At 43.6% G+C, this 17,065-nt stretch overlaps 1 protein-coding gene and 1 non-coding gene across 2 annotated transcripts in view; one reads left to right on the plus strand and one right to left on the minus strand.

Annotated features, from left to right (window-relative positions):
- The window catches only part of lrrc52 (leucine rich repeat containing 52), a 44,295-nt gene extending 37,345 nt beyond the window's left edge, over window positions 1–6,950 (minus strand). The window contains exon 1 of the mRNA XM_020499663.2: window positions 5,599–6,950. Coding sequence (XP_020355252.1) covers window positions 5,599–6,247 — 649 coding nt within the window. The 5' untranslated portion in view covers window positions 6,248–6,950. The remainder of the gene's footprint in view (window positions 1–5,598) is intronic.
- Window positions 6,951–16,016: 9,066 nt separating this feature from the next.
- On the plus strand, window positions 16,017–16,132 carry LOC116353189 (U5 spliceosomal RNA). Its single transcript, XR_004202557.1, has one exon. It is a non-coding gene; the product is annotated as a U5 spliceosomal RNA (small nuclear RNA).
- Window positions 16,133–17,065: the final 933 nt, after the last annotated feature.

Consider the following 17,065-nt stretch of genomic DNA (forward strand, 5'->3'; position numbering starts at 1 on the left):
TGTTGTCTGACGCAATACGAAACATATCCCAGTCCACGTGATGGAAGCAGTCTTGGAGTGTGGAATCTTACACTTACCACGCTGCATCTTGGTCCGATCCTTACTCCTCTTCAGACGAAGAGGAGATCTGCCGTTACAGACATGTCTACTTATTCAAGGGTTTTTCTTTATTTTAAATATTTTCTACATTGTAGAATAACAGTGAAGACCTCAAAACTATGAAATAACACATATGGAATCATGTAGTAACCAAAAAAGTGTTAAACAAATCAAAATATATTTATATCTGAGATTCTTCAAAGTAGCCACCCTGTGCCTTGATGACAGCTTTGCACACTATTGGCATTCTCTCAACCAGCTTCATGAGGTAGTCACCTGGAATGCATTTCAATTAACTGTGTGCCTTGTTAGAATTTCATTTGTGGAATTGCTTTCCTTCTTTTTTGAGCCAATCAGTTGTGTTGTGACAAGGTAGGGGTGGTATACAGAATATAGCCCTATTTGGTAAAAGACCAAGTCCATATTATGTCAAGAACAGCTCAAATAAGCAAAGAGAAGCGACAGTCTATCATTACTTTAAGACATGAAGATCAGTCAATACGGAACATTTGAAGAACTTTGAAAGTTTCTTCAAGTGCAGTTGCAAAAACCATCAAGAGCTATGATGAAACTGGCGCTCATGAGGACCACCGCAGGAAAGGAAGACCCAGAGTTACCTCTGCTGCAGAGGATAAGTTCATTAGAGTTACCAGCCTCAGAAATTGCAGCGAAATAAATGCTTCACAGAGTTCAAGTAACAGACAAATCTCAGCATCATCTGTTCAGAGGGGACTGCATGAATCAGGACTGTGTGGTTCCCACCGTGAAGCATGGAGGAGGTGGTGTGATGGTGTGGGTGTGCTTTGCTGGTGACACTCTCTGTGATTTATTTAGAATTCAAGGCACACTTAACCAGCATGGCTACCACAGCATTTTGCAGTGATACACCATCCCATCTGGTTTGGGCTTAGTGGGACTATATTTTGTTTTTCCAACAGGACAATGATCCAACACACCTCCAGGCTGTGTAAGGGATATTTAAACAAGAAGGAGAGTGATGGAGTGCTGCATCAGATGACCTGGCCTCCACAATCACCCAACCTCAACCCGATTGAGATGGTTTAGGATGCGTTGGAACGCAGAGTGAAGGAAAAGCAGGCAACAAGTGCTCAGCATATGTGGGAACTCCTTCAAGACTGTTGGAAAAGCATTCTAGGTGAAGCTGATTGAGAGAATGCCAAGAGTGTGCGAAGCTGTCATATGTACAATACCGTTCGAAAGTTTGGGGTCACTTAGAAATGTCCTTGTTTTTGAAAGAAAATCTATTTTTTTTGTTCAATAAAATAACATAAAATTGATCAGAAATACAGTGTAGACATTGTTCATGTTGGAAATTACTATTGTAGCTGATTTTTTATGTAATATCTACATAGGGGTACAGAGGCCCATTATCATCAACCATCACTCCTGTGTCCAATGGCACGTTGAATTAGCTAATTAGCTAAAAGGCTAATTGATCATTAGAAAACACTTTTGCAATTATGTTAGCACAGCTGAAAACGGTTGTCCTGATTAAAGAAGAAATAAAAAGAAATAAAAAGAAATAAAACTAGTTGAGTATCTGGAGAATCAGCATTTGTGGGTTCGATTACAGGCTCAAAATGGCCAGAAACAAAAAACTTTCTTCTGAAACTCGTCAGTCTATTCTTGTTCTGAGAAAGGAAGGCTATTCCATGCGAGAAACTGCCAAGAAACTGAAGATCTCGTACAATGCTGTGCACTACTCCCTTCACATAGAAAGAAAGAGGAGTGGGAGGCCCCGGTGCACAACTGAGCAAGAGGACAAGTACATTAGAGTATCTAGTTTGAGAAACAGAAGCCTCACAAGTCCTCAACTGGCAGCTTCATTAAATAGTACCCGCAAAACACCAGTCTCAATGTCAACAGTAAAGCGGTGACTCCAGGATGTTGGCCTTCTAGGCAGAGTTGCAAAGAAAAAGCCATATCTCAGACTGGCCAATAAAAAGAAAAGATTAAGATGGGAAAAAGAACACAGACACTGGACAGAGGAACTCTGCCTGGAGGGCCAGCATCCCGGAGTCGCCTCTTCACTGTTGACGTTAGAACACAGGAGTGATGGTTGCTGATAATGGGCCTCTGTCAGCCTATGTAGAGATTCCATTAAAAATCTGCCGTTTCCAGCTACAATAGTCATTTACTGTCTACACTGTATTTCTGATCAATTTTATGTTATTTTAATGGAGGGAAAAAAAGCTTTTCGTTCAAAAACAAGGACATTTCTAAGTAACCCCCAAAAATGTAACGGTAGTGTATATATATTTCCTGAGTTGTTTCATATCTCCAAGATTTAGGACAGACGCTTAAAAACCTTTTTTCTTATGATTTATTTGTTAACTGTCCCTTTTGCCATTAATGAATGTGTTAGGGGAAAGGGGATATCTAGTCAGTTGTACAACTGAATGCATTCAACACAAATGTGTCTTCCGTATTTAAAACAACCCCTCTGAATCAGAGCGGTGCGAAGGGCTGCCTTAATCGACATCCACGTCTTCGGCGCCCGGGGAACAGTGGGTTATCTGCCTTGCTCAGGGGCAGTACGACAGATATTTACCTTGTCAGCTCTGGGATTCGATCTAGCAACCTTTCAGTTACTGGCCCAACGCTCCTACCCGCCAGGCTACCTGCATGTATTCAATGCGTTTCCATGGGCTTTAGTAGTAAAGACCAAAATCTATATATTTTTTTTATACCTAAAAGGTTCCTAAAATTCCAAACCAATTAGCTAAATTATCCATAGTATGACCATCTTAAACAATTCTACATGTCAGCTTAGCAACCAACGTCTTAGACTCTAAAGAAATAAAATATTGAACAATGCAGGGAATCCAAAGATTGTTCCATCTGGTTAATAATGTATGTAGTTGTTCAAGGTATCATTGACTGCTGATCATAATGAATGATTTACGGTCTCTCTCTCTCCCCATCGGCACTCTGTGACTTTGTTGGCTGGTTGTGTAAATACATGTTAACACGGACACAAGTGACACATTCTTTACACACACGCAGTGGGGTAAAGTAAGTAAAAATACTTTCAAGTACTGCTTAAGTCATGTTTTGGGGGGTATCTGTACTTTACTTTACTATTTATATTGTTGACTACTTTTACTTCACTACATTCCTAAAGAAAATAGTGTACTTTTCACATTTGAGCCAAATTGAGCCGTCTGATTTGCTTATTATAAGGAATATGAAATTATTTATACTTTTACTTTTGATACTAAAGTATATTTTTGCAGTTACATTTACTTTCTATACTTAAGTATATTTAAAACCAAATACTTTTAGAATTTTACTCAAGTAGTTTTTGTCTGGGTGACTCACTTTAACTTGAGTAATTTTCTATTAATTAAGGTATCTTTACTTTTACTCAAGTATGACAATTGGGTACTTTTTCCACCAAAGAACAGACATGCGAGCACATGCACGCATGCACGCTCACACACACTAAATAAAGTTTGTTGGGGAGCCTTCTCCTTTCAGAAAGTGTAACACGAGTCTATCCCTGTACGGCCAATCCGCAACGTGAACCCCCGTTCACAAAAACACAACATACACCCCAAGCAGCTTGCTAACCATGTTCTTGGTTGGCCGAGGCTTCTCAGGGAAGGTGACGTCACTGTATAATTGGCTAGCTACTTCACATCTGCTATGCTAGCGTGATGAATCCCTTTCATAGCATACAGTAGTGAGATAAGGGGGAGGAGAGGGGAAGGGACAAATTCTGAATGGGCTCTGATTAATCGTGCTAGAAGATGGGGAGCCCAGGTGGAACACACACGCACGCACGGATGCACGCACACACTCACAGGACGAGCTAAAGACACCGGGAATCTCTTTACATTACACTCTCAGCCCTGCAGTCATAACATGAGACATCTTAAACAACGAAGACACACAGTCGCATACACCAACCGCTAACAAACACACACACGCACCCTCTTCTCCTGACCCCATTCCCTCTCCTCCGACTGTCACTCTGGTTAGTGTACATGGATATGGCTGCAATATCAATAGACATCCATGTAATCCCATACTACGGGAGAGAGAGAAGGGAGAGATGCTTCATCTCAACATTACTGTACATAAAAACAATATCTCATCCCTTCTTTCTCTGCATGGTGTCTGGTCAAGTTCAAAGTACCAGTAACTCCCTGTAACCAGGACCTGATGCAGCTGCATGGAGGGTGAATGGTCAAAGAAGAACGACGAGAGAGGAGGAGTGATGAGAGATGTGGAGGAGAGAACCAATGGCACAGATACAGATAGAGAGTTGCGCTGACACTGATAGTGGACTTAGTCAGTACCTCTACCCTGGCCTCTCAGGCTTGAACCTGGAACACCGACAAGCCCCTGTACCAAAATGCTCAACGCTCTTCATGAAGGCTACATTCTCACATAGTAGATGAATGGTGGGATGCTCCACTGATCTGTGTGCCAGTAATTAGACTACTATCCTCCAGTGAGTAGGGCTATTATACTTGTTCTATTCTCTTTAGTAGACCTAAATCAGTAGGATCCTATTCTGAGAGGAGGCTAACTGACAGGAGAAGCGATGATGTCGTTGTAGGCCTCCTCTCAGTCCTGCTCTCTTGGCAAAGATAGTGTGGAAATTCAATAGACATTGAGGATGAAAATGTCTGCATATCTGCAGAGTTTTGGGAGAGTCATTGGTGTGATGTGAAGGACAGGTGCGAAGGAGCGAGGGAAAGACTGGGGAGGGGAGGGAGAGAGGAGAGGGTGTAAGAAATAGAGAGAGGAGAGTGAGGGAGCGAGAGAGGGGGGGAGAGAGAGAGGAAAGAGAGGAGGGAGAGAGGAGAGAGAGGGAGGGAGTGACAGAGTAAAGTGGGAGAGTGAACGAGTGAGAGTCTGTGTATGGGGTGTGGAAGTCCTCTGATCATTGAGACTTCCAAACCAATCCCTGTGCTCCTGTGATGTTACTCACCCTGGCTCAGGCTCTAGCTCTGACTCTGTGTGTGTGTGTGTTGTGAAAACAGTGCTGGCGTCCCTGAGTGGGCTGTCAGTCAGGGACTATTGACTGAGCGCCCACCATCAAATTAGCTAAATGACTTGATGCGACGATAAGCAGTGATAAGACCTTGGAGCATCTCTGGCTCTACGTCCCAGCAGAGGACAACTGCCTGTTTACTCGCCAGAATGGTACAACAACAAAACACACAGTGCAGGTCAACAGTCTAAGCTATAGGTCTAATAACTTATCCATCTACACCACCTGAGTGTTAGGACTGCACTTTCTCTGAACATCTGTCAAGCTAGACATTTATTGCAGCTGAATTAAAGACAGTAGGCAAATAAAATGACATTTATAGGAGCACATGAGCAAGACACTGGCACAGGTCACCCATATTCTATAAACAAACAGAATCACTTAAATCCCCAAACTTGAATCCTGCTTTCTGTACAGTGGTTCACATGCTCGCACACACAAAGCCCCCTTGACCTCTCCATCCCCATTCTCACCTTGGAACTTGAATCCTTCTATTTGGACCCAGAGGCAGAGGTCCTCCGTCTCGCAGTCACACCTCCAGGGGTTTCCACTGAGCCCCATGGAGCGCAGAGAGGGCAGGGCAATCAGAGAGCTGATGTTCAGCGTCGTCAGGTTGTTCCTGCTCACATCCAGCACCTGCAGAGCCATGTTCTCTGAGAACGCATCCGGGTGGATCTCACTTAGCCCCGGGTTGTCTGTTAGCCGTAGCATCACAAGGCTAGACAACGGTCCAAACGTCCGGTCCTCGATCTGGGTCAGTGTATTGAAGGACAGGTCAAGGTAGGCCAGCTTCCGGAGATTCCCGAAGGTGGACTCTGAGATCTCCATCAGGGTGTTGTTGCTGACGTCCAGGTATACTAGATCAGACAGGTAATTGAGTTGCAATGCTGGAAGTTCTCCGATGCGGTTGTTGGAGATGATGAGTTGGCGGGTAGCTAGAGGGAGGTCGTTGGGGAAGAGGGTGAGCTCCTGCCCGGCACACTGGACCACCAGCTGGTCGTCACACACACACCTGTCAGGGCAGCCTGCTGTAAGAGCCGGGGAAGGGGCCACCCCCATCACGAAGATAAAGAGAAAGAGTAGCCGGAGAGAGTGAGCGCTTGGAGCGGGTAGGAGACGCATGATGAAGCAGCCCAGGGTGTCATGAACTCGGGCTGAGTAGGACCAGGAGGACACCCCAGGACCAGCGCTCCCCTCCGGGCATCCTGCATGGGGCTGCGGGACTGGGGGTGCGGCTAGATGGCTACTCTGGAGGACCGAGTCCGGTTGCGGCTTCTGCTGCTGTCTGGAGGATTGGATAGTGGTTATATCCAGACTCTCTTTCTTCCCCTCTCGCTCCAAATGGATAACGGTCTCTAGCTCACTCACACGCACGTCCACAAGGCGCCCGTGTTAATTACGAAGGTGACCCTACTGACGGACGCGCTGGTCGGGTGGTGAGAATCGCTGAGGCTTATCAGGTTCTCCTGAAAGGAGAGTAGAGAGAGAAGAGAAATATTTGATAAAAGAGAGTCTGTCACTCTTTTCTGTTATTGCCTCGGTATGTATTTATTTTAAGTTAGTTGTCTGCGGCAGAATGCATTGTTCGTTTATAGTTTCCAAACTGCTGGATGGTGAAATTCCAGGAAGTGATTCCTGCGCTTCCTACTAAAGAGAGTGGTGTGTAATACTGCCTGTTTTAATGGATTTGTAATAGTTCAATAATCACCGTCTGTTCTGCGATGTCACTTGCTAATCCGTTATTCCGGAGCGCGAATGGAAGTGCGTCCATCCCTCATTTGCCTGCTCGGCTGGTCTGGCTGCATGTGTGTGTTCGCTGCTCTGCTCTCTCTCGTTCGCTCTCTCTTTTTGCAGCTGGGTGGTGGTGGTGGTGGTGGGGGGGGGGGGGGGGGGGCTGCAGTGTGTGTGTGTCAGCAGTCTCTTAGTCAGACTGTGTGTGTGATTCGCTGCCACACAACTTAGTGACGTAACCAGGTGTTCAGTAGGGGCACATGGGTAAAATCACTGGGGGAGCCATACAGTGGCGCCCCGTCATTCAGGGCAGGTGTGGCTTTTATCAAAATAGAAATAACAAAAATAATAATATATATATATATATATATATTCTTTTTTTTTTGGGGGGGGGGGGGGGGGGGGGGGGGGCTTGCCTGATTTGCATGCTATTTTTGCATTAATATGAGTCACATATCAGTTTGAAAACAATGTAAAACATATATATCACTGAGTTAATAAAGCCGCATACAAACACGGTCTCTTTTTCTTTGATGACAAAATTTACCCACGAAGGACCACCGTACCGCACCACCTTCCTGTTCAAGTGAGCACATTACAACAAGGTGAGTCCAAAAATGTCTTATATGCTGCTGCATAAATGATGTAATATGCCAGGGAGATATACTGTAGGTAAGAAAGTAAGACTAAGTGTCCCTAAACATCAAATTTGGGATAGGGTTAAAACAAAATCAACTCCACGGTTAAGTTTAGGGATGAATTTTGAATGATTAAGGTTAGGGCTTTGGCGCTGCCTGTGACTGTCAAGCAAATAACTGTTGGTCTAACGGTAATTGAGCGTTAATTAACAACACATTCAGCATCTTCTGGCTTACATTTTAAAAAGTCTAATAAATCCATGTAATATAGCCAACACCTTCACAATAAATCCATTATTTATTTTAGACAGGTCTGAAGAAGCATGATAAAAAAGAAAATGTAGTCTATTTCAAAAGAAAAGAGTACTCTGAGTTGTCCCTATGTTTGGTCCTGATGTGGCTATGCAAATGGCTGTGGGCTACGCTAGTTCATTTAGCAGACAAGATTTGCTTAGAATTCCATGGCATTATTTTATAGTATGAAGAATAGAATTGAACAAAGCTGAATAAAATATCAATATTTTCTCCAAATGATTTGAGGTTTCTATTCTGTGTCAAGCGGTTAACAAAGAAATAGGTACTCCTTTATGCTTAATTTAGAGTTATTAATGTAACTTTAGTTGTTCTACAAACATTGGGCTATATGTTTAGATTTTTAATACATTGTAGGATAGCTTGATGAGAGACTAATGATGATTAGAAAAAAGTTGCTTGAAGTGCTTAGTGTTTTGCGCAGGCTGGACAAACTCCAATAGTCTCTTATTCACAATTTGACAAGCACTTGATAATGCCTCTTTGTGGCCGTAATGCACAATACAAAAATCCACACATTCAATTTATAGCACGCACGCACGCACGCACGCACACACACACACACACACACACACACACACACACACACACACACACACACACACACACACACACACACACACACACACACACACACACACACACACACACCTCTCCGTCAACTGATCTGGTCTTTCTAACAGGCTACAAGTTAAGACAGACACATCGGGGACGCAACTGCCCGCATCCTTATCCAATTCCGAGGTGCATATTGAAGATATTAGATGAACTGTCCACATGTACAAAAACACTAGTCACAGTTACAGTAAAAAATGATCTTCCCCAAACTTAAAACTCAAGCGCTGCTTATACAGTATATGCAAGTTAAGCTCTACACCGGATTCATGTCCTTCATTTTAATTTGTTATTTGGCCACTTTAGTTGTGATACAAATCTTATTAAAACATATGAGCTCGGCTACATGATTGAACAAATTATTTAAAAAAGATGTGTTTCTTATGCTGGGCATCATTTTCATATACTAAGTAATATATGTGTGACATTTGTTCTGATGTAGAATGAACCATTATCATGCATATCGAAAGGGGCAGTGGAAAAAAATACATGTAATCTTTGCACTTAGCGAATGGATGACGCCTTTCCCCGTGGTTTATTTTCATGCCAGATTGTAAAGATAAGCAATGTGCTTAATATTAGGAAAGTTGAGAAATAAATATAGTAGGCCTAGTCTATAGAAAGCTGATCCTCCTCTTTTTATTAGCGGCCATCACTCTGTTGTTTTCTCCCACAATTACATAGCCTATAGAAATCAAATCAAATTTTATTAGTCACGTGCACCGAATACAACAGGTGTAGACCTTACAGTGAAATGCTTACTTACGAGCCCCTAACCAACAATGCAGTTAAAAAAAAATACAGATAAGAATAAAAGTAACAAGTAATTATAGAGCAGCAGTAAAATAACAATAGTGAGACTATATACAGGGTGGTACCGGTTAGATGAGGTAGTATGTACATGTTATTTATTTCACCTTTATTTAACTAGGTAGGCTAGTTGAGAACAAGTTCTCATTTGCAACTGCGACCTGGCCAAGATAAAGTGTAGCAATTCGACACATACAACAACACAGAGTTACACATGGAATAAACAAAACATACAGTCAATAATACAGTAGAACAAAAGAAAACAAAAAGTCTATATACAGTGAGTGCAAATGAGGTAAGTTAAGGAAATAAATAGGCCATGGTGGCGAAGTAATTACAATATAGCAAGTAAACACTGGAATGGTAGATTGGCAGAAGATGAATGTGCAGGTAGAGATACTGGGGAGCGAAGGAGCAAAATAAATAAATAAATACCAGTATTGGGATGAGGTAGGTAGATAGATGGGCTGTTTACAGATGGGCTATGTACAGGTGCAGTGATCTGTAAGCTGCTCTGACAGCTGGTGCTTAAAGCTAGTGAGGGAGATGTGAGTCTCCAGCTTCAGAGATTTTTGCAATTCGTTCCAGTCATGGGCAGTAGAGAACTGGAAGGAAAGACGACCAAAGGAGGAATTGGCTTTGGGAGTGACCAGTGAGATATACCTGCTGGAGCGCTTGCTACGAGTGGGTGCTGCTATGGTGACCAGTGAGCTGAGATAAGGCGGGGCTTTACCTAGCAGAGACTTGTAGATAACCTGTAGCCAGTGGATTTGGCGACGAGTATGAAGCGAGGGCCAACCAACGAGAGCGTACAGGTCGCAATGGTGGGTAGTGTATGGGGCTTTGGTGACAAAACGGATGGCACTGTGATAGACTGCATCCAGTTTGTTGAGTAGAGTGTTGGAGGCTATTTTATAGATGACATCACCGAAGTCGAGGATCGGTGTAGGTTGAGTTATTTAAGTGACTGCATAGATGACAACAGAGAGTAGCAGTGGTGTAAAGAGGGGGTGAGGGGTGGCACTGCAAATAGTCTGGGTAGCCATTTGGCTAGATGTTCATGAGTCTTATGGCTTGGGGGTTGAAGCTGTTTAGAAGCATCTTGGACCTAGACTTGGCGCTACGGTACCAATGTTGCACAACATGAGCTTAGGGGCTCTCATGAAGTGTTTGATTAGATATTTGATTATATTTACATTGATGGCCGAGTGATTAGAGCGACAATAGAGTACGGAGTACCAGGCAGTTAGAAAGTTTGGTAGGCTACTAATGACCAGCAGCAGCAACAGAGTTTGGAGAAGCCTAATTACCGTAACTAAATGGTCATGTGGAATTTGACTGCCTTCATCACTAGTGACTGCCGGTGTGGCGATAATACGGTCACTGCAATAGCCCTAGTTAAGGTAAGGGTTAAGGTAAAAACAATATATGAAAGAGTGCCTAGATCTGCTATTGAAAATGCGACCCTCAGAGCCAGAGCTCGCAGCTTATGCCCAACCACCACCCCGTCCAGAACTCAAGCCTACGTGATGGTAATAACGTCCACTGTTGGCCCTCGCGGCTGGTTTCGAAGTCATCTCCTGATGTCCTGCTTACCTGGATGGATGTCAAATTTTGCAGTGGATCTTTTGCACTGGCTGCACACACACACACACACCTAGTATCCAGCAGTAATAGGACACCACCCTCTGGCATGGTAGAGATATTATTATTATTATGACGGTGCTTTATTGCTAATGGACAGTATTAACAGCAAGGGCATATACAGTTACAGTTAACACCCCCCCCCCCCACACACACACACACACATAACAGTATCTAAAAGACTGCCGTGGAATAGTCACAACCCTAACCCCTTAACTATAAACACTTACAGTATACCAGTGATTCATATGATTGTGTAACGTCTATTAAGGTACAGTTACAGTAATGCTTCGCTTTCCTTCCATCGTCTAGTCCACCCACTACAGGCTGATAACCCTCTCTCTTCCTTTTGGTGTCTGTGTATGTGTGTCTCTGGGTATATGTGTGTGTGTCTGGGTGTGTGTGTGTGTTTGTCAGGGTGTCGGGTGAGTTGGGCAGTGAGACGTCTTCACTATTTAATGAAGGTGGGGGCAGTGCCGTCTGTCACAGGGACGATGCTGGCTCTGGCACTAGGCCTGAAGGGGTCCACTCTGCTGGCCTTACTGGAGGTGGAGAGAGTCATCACTCACCCTCTCCTCTATCTATCTCTGCCTTTCACTCAATCTCTTCAAAATGAGAAATACAGCTCTTTCTCTCTTTGTTTGGTTCTAACTGAGTAATTATCTCTCTTCTCTACATCTCCGTTCCTCTTTCCCTCCTGTTCTCTTTGAGGCTCTGACTCTTGTCTTTGTGAGCATGTGTTCATCTCCATCATTCTAATGTAATTGGAAGAGGAGCAACTGCGTCTATCACTCACTCGGATTACTACACTAAACATGAACTGCAATATATGTGTCTAGACTATACACTACTATACATTAAACACTGCACTATACCTCTACACACTATACATAATCACTGCAATAGAAGAAACATACAAGGTTACAAGACAGCACATTGTCTGTGATCAGAGAAAATGTAATGCATACAAACCAAACAGATAGACTGTTTATTTAGCCGACAGCATGGAAATGGTTTATTTAATCCAGAGCTGAAGAGCAATGCACAGGCCACTTAAGAAGACCTAGGGTAGCTAGTAAACCCATGATCATAACATTGTTCCTTTTACTGTAATTCAGATATAGTTTCCGGTTTGGTCCTCATAAAGGTAGTTTGATGTGAAACATTTCCCAAATGTTCTGCTGACTGGCTAAATCCTCCATCTGTGTGAATAATAGGTAGCAGTTCTGGGAAAACACAGACTTCATTAGTATAGACGTGTGTAGACCAGCACCCTAGCCCAGATGAGCGGCGTGTGTGTTCCACGGTTTCATCAGAGTATGTTAATCTAGTGCTCCCTGTTTCTGTTTAGTTTGGTGGAGAATGCGCTCCCATAACACCAGCCCAACCCCCACAAACACCGGGCGGCAGGCAGGCACCACTGTTTCATATGCTCTGAGGTTGTATACAAACAGATGAACCAGTGTCTGAATACATGCTCTGTTTCTCTGTATGGATAACCAGATGAGTAATGACATGCATAAAGCATACCGTAAAGCTCCAGGTGTGCGAGGGAGTACGCGTGTATATCTTCTGTGTGTGTAGGTGTTTAGGTGTGTGTGCTAAGTGCGTTTGTATGTGTGTGGAGTTACAGTCTCATATGTCTCACATGAAAGTTCAGACGTGAGGGTCAGTCATGCTGTAGAAAGAGAGAGATCTGCCCTGAGCAGAGCAGTGAAATCCCCCTGACAGAAAGGCCACTCGCTGTCTGACTCAGACCCAACATCGTGCCCTCTCACTTGGCCTCCCTCCCTACTCCAGCCTAAGGCTTTGATTGAATGGAAGCTTTACAGCAGCATACAGAGAGTCCTACCCCCACATTCACAACCTCTTCCCTGGCTAGAACTCGATACCCTAGAGGGGGCTAGGGTCTGAGGAGAGGAGGAGGGTGAGATGAGGGAAAATGGGAAAGGAAAGAGTTGAGAGAGAAGAAGAAAAATAAGTAATGGGTGTGGAGACGGGTGAGACTATGTTTATCTCCCCCTGAGTACTGCAGTCTGTTACTGACACTGGGGACTATAGAGGAAATGGACCCAGCCCACTGGAGAAGCCACAGCCAATAGCAGGTTGAGACAAAGTGGACCCAGAAAGTGTCGGCAGAGAGGCCAGTATGTCCGTCCTGACATTGCCAGGCTAGGGTGCAGCAGGGAAGGCCAACAGAAGGTGTGACCGTAGGGTAATGTGGAAGGCGGGTGGAGACAACTGTCAAACTCAATGAAACACACAGGACACACCTCTTCCTCCTCATCTTCCTCCACATCCTCCTCTCTCTGACATAGGGTTGTGTCTTTGCTGTGTGGTATCATTCCTGTCACCTCTGGCTGGTCTGAGGTCAGTGTCAGAGCCTCTCTGAGTCTCTGCAGGTCAGTCTCTGTCTTAAGGTCACTTAGCAAGGATCAGTGAGTCACGCTCTCTCTCTTTGGTTCCCAGTCTGTGGTGTGTCTGCCATGTCCTGTTAGCATTTAATGTGTTGTCTGTCTGTCAGCAGGGCTGGTGGTGTCCTGGTGAGAGGCAGACTGGCTGTGTCAGTGAGAGGACATCAGGATCAGTGTCACACGCACACACACAGACAAGCACGACAAACACAGGCATAGGCACACACAGCAATTATCAGTCTTGCTAAGTTTTCCATTCAGGTGCACATTACACACACTCAAAAGTTCACCAGCAGAGGAGAAGAAAAAAAAACACTGAACCCAATGCAAGTCCAAACCAAAGATCCCTCTCAGATTCACTCATAGAATTCCACTGGGTAACCCTGCAGGGAGAGTTCAGTGTACACACACACACACACACACATGCACGCACGCACACACAAGCGCACCTTCACACTCTCCTCTCCGCTATAGTGTCTTTAACATAGTGTACTCCAGCAATACAGATTTAAAAAAGGTTATACAGGTGGAAACTAACTGATATCACATGCAGTGAGGGCAAACACACACACAGACGCATGCACGCACGTACACACACATGTTGGCATTTGTTGTGTCACTGGACTCAGGTGGGCTGTATAAATGCGTAAGCTGCAAAGACGTGTTTAATAATTCACTGTCAGACTAGACGGGGGCAGCCGCACGGAAAACCCTTACCTCAACACAGTGCATTGTCTCAAACAAGTATGTGTGCATGGCTTGCTCCAGATTGTGTATTAACTCATGTTCAGATGAGATGAAACTATGTTAGAGGATTTATGGAGGCTACCTGCTGATAGATGACCAATAAACACCTGGATGACAGATAGACAGTCTGTCTGCCTGCCTGCCTGTCTGTCTGGTTTGTGTGTGCCTGCATGTCAGTCTGTCTGGTATGTGTATGCATGCCTGTCAGTCTGTCTGGTGTGTGTGTGCATGCCTGTCAGTCTGTCTGGTGTGTGTGCATGCCTGTCAGTCTGTCTGGTGTGTGTGTGCATGCCTATCAGTCTGTCTGTTGAGTGTGCATTCCTGTCAGTCTGTCTGGTGTGTGTGTGCATGCCTGTCAGTCTGTTTGGTGTTTGTGTGCATGCCTGTCAGTCTGTTTGGTGTGTGTGTGCATGCCTGTCAGTCTGTTTGGTGTGTGTGTGCATGCCTGTCAGTCTGTCTGGTGTGTGTGAGAGAGGGAGAGAGATAGAATCAGAGGGCTGGTCGTAGGGGAGAGAGAAGGAAATAGAGAGAGTGATCGAGAAAGGCAAGCGGCTGGTTGTGGGACAGAGAGGGAATGGAGAGAGAGAGAGGGAGAAAGTGATAGAGAAAGGCAAGGGCTAGTTGTGGATGTATAATTAAGTCCAGTACTCTGTTTCTCTGCAGGCTGCTGCATGGAGCTGGAGAACTGCTGATTCAGGAGAGAGAGAGAGAGAGAGAGAGAGAGAGAGAGAGAGAGAGAGAGAGAGAGAGAGAGAGAGAGAGAGAGAGAGAGAGAGAGAGAGAGGGAGGGAGAGAGAGAGAGAGAGAGAGAGAGAGAGAGAGAGAGAGAGAGAGAGGAGAGAGAGAGAGAGTAAGAGGAGAGAGAGAGAGAGGAGAGAGAGAGAGAGAGAGAGAGAGAGAGAGAGAGAGAAGGCCGACTGTTATGGGTAAAGAGTTACTCTAGAGAGTGTGGAGTAAAATTCAGTAACAGCGACTGTAGAATGCCAGGTTATTGTGAATGGGATGATGCCATCTAAAGGACAAAGCAGAAGTGCACTTTATAAAATCAATCAAAGCTGTTAATGTAACCATCACAGCTAGTGATCCATTCATGAAGAATTTAGTTTGCCCCAAAAATGCACCATGTTAACATGCTTTAGCAATATTATATATAAAAATCCATGTTCCTAGAAAACAATTTGATTTTAAGTAGAAATTGAATAAGAAGCCATTCAGCATAAGGTATTGCCTTTGAAAATAATTGTGTTTAAGTGATTTGGGTAGACTTTTCTTTAGGCCTATTGGGCTAGTGAGCTAATTAAGCGATATCCAATGCTTTGCTGTGTTTTTCAGGGTAGTAGGTAATCCATAAATCAAACAACTGTTTTAACAGGTTGCTAGACTATTTAACAAAAAAAACGTTTTCTTCGTTGAGTTACTGTTGGACTTCTAAATTGACACATTGTTGCAGACAGCGGTTACACGCAATTGTAAAGCCCACCAGTTAAATGTTCTGATTTTAATATTTTTTTCCGCCGCTCCTCCCTGCTTCTCACGCCTGGTTTGTGAACAAGTTGCTTGCGGGTCTCAACGGCGCATGCTCGATGTAGAAGTGTTATAGTATTTCGTTCCGGTGGCAAATTGTTTCTAACTTTGAAAGTAGACTTTTGATGGTAGCTAAACTTTTAAGACAAAGATGTTCTCCTTTTTGCTGAAATTACGCTGGCGTTGCAGATTATACTATTTTTTTAGGACTGAACGGGGCAAACCAGGGAGTGATCTGATAATGCCCAGCGTGCATTTCGTCTGTGTAAAGAATGAATGAACTTACCAAGCAATGACACTTATAACACTTAACTCTTAATTTGTATTGGGGAACTGTAATATCTGTGTGTGTTGTATCGGCGATTTTAAGATTTTTGTTGTTGTTTTCCATTAACCCACAATTGTGAATAGTAAGGCCGAGAACTCGGTCGGAACAGTGTCCTTACAGTCAGCAGTACACTCTGGTTTCTCTTCAGATCGCATAAATCTTTCGCCTTTTACTAAAGATTTCCGTGGAGAGGAACATTATGAGTATCAACAAATTTTTTGATGCCTGGCCTCACGGCTGGGCTTCCAATAATTGTTAATAACAAACTGTTCACAGCTCCAGTCTTTGTGATTATCCTCTGAGATTTAGTGTTTTGCCTGTGTGCTGTATCCACATACTGTCTTGCATTTGTGAACTTCCATCTGACGTCACAGCTCATGGTTGTCCCCCCCATTGTACGTTTTAAAGTTAATTTCTTAGAGAAAATGTTGCAGTTGTAAAGCAAGCTTTCTACAGCTCTACATATTTTTGGCGCCCTGGGACACTAAGCAACCGCTTTTGTCGCTTATGCCTGGACAGGTCTTCTCCATCTGCTGTATAATGACACTTACCTGCTCATCAAGTTAACACTCGACCCATGAAGACCGTTGGATGGATGTCGAGTCCATATTTGCTCCAATGTATCACCAGGAGACCAGTAAAACAGCAAGAAAAGGTTTCTATACTGAAAACTTAACTGAGGTGTAAAGTAACTAATTACAACTATTCTCATTACTGTAATTGAGTAGCTTTTCCGAGTACTTGTGATTTTACTTTACTTAAGTGAAATGTCATTAAAGTAACAGTATTTCCACATAAGTAGGATATTTCAGTACTCTTTCCACCACTGGTGGAGTGAGTGAAAGAGGGAGTGAGTTAGGGAAAGAGTGTGAATGGGTGATTGAGTGAATGTCAGCCAGTCCCATGGACAAGGAATAAGTAACAGAGGCGTAAATAGTATATTGAAGTATGGCAACTTTGTTTATGCATTTTATTTTGTATAGATTTATAAATGCATTAGAATTCCTTGAATGCAGAATTTATTTGAAAATGTTAACAGTATATTTGACTTTTTTTAAACATACAGATAAAATAAATGTACTTAGTTTACTGTAGATTAATTTACTCTTCCTTTTTCAATTTAAGGCATGGAAAGTATCATGTGTAACAATTCTCAGCTAAATTAGCTAATTATCAA

This window comes from Oncorhynchus kisutch, linkage group LG13 (genome assembly GCF_002021735.2).
Source record: "Oncorhynchus kisutch isolate 150728-3 linkage group LG13, Okis_V2, whole genome shotgun sequence".
Taxonomy (NCBI): Eukaryota; Metazoa; Chordata; class Actinopteri; order Salmoniformes; family Salmonidae; genus Oncorhynchus; species Oncorhynchus kisutch.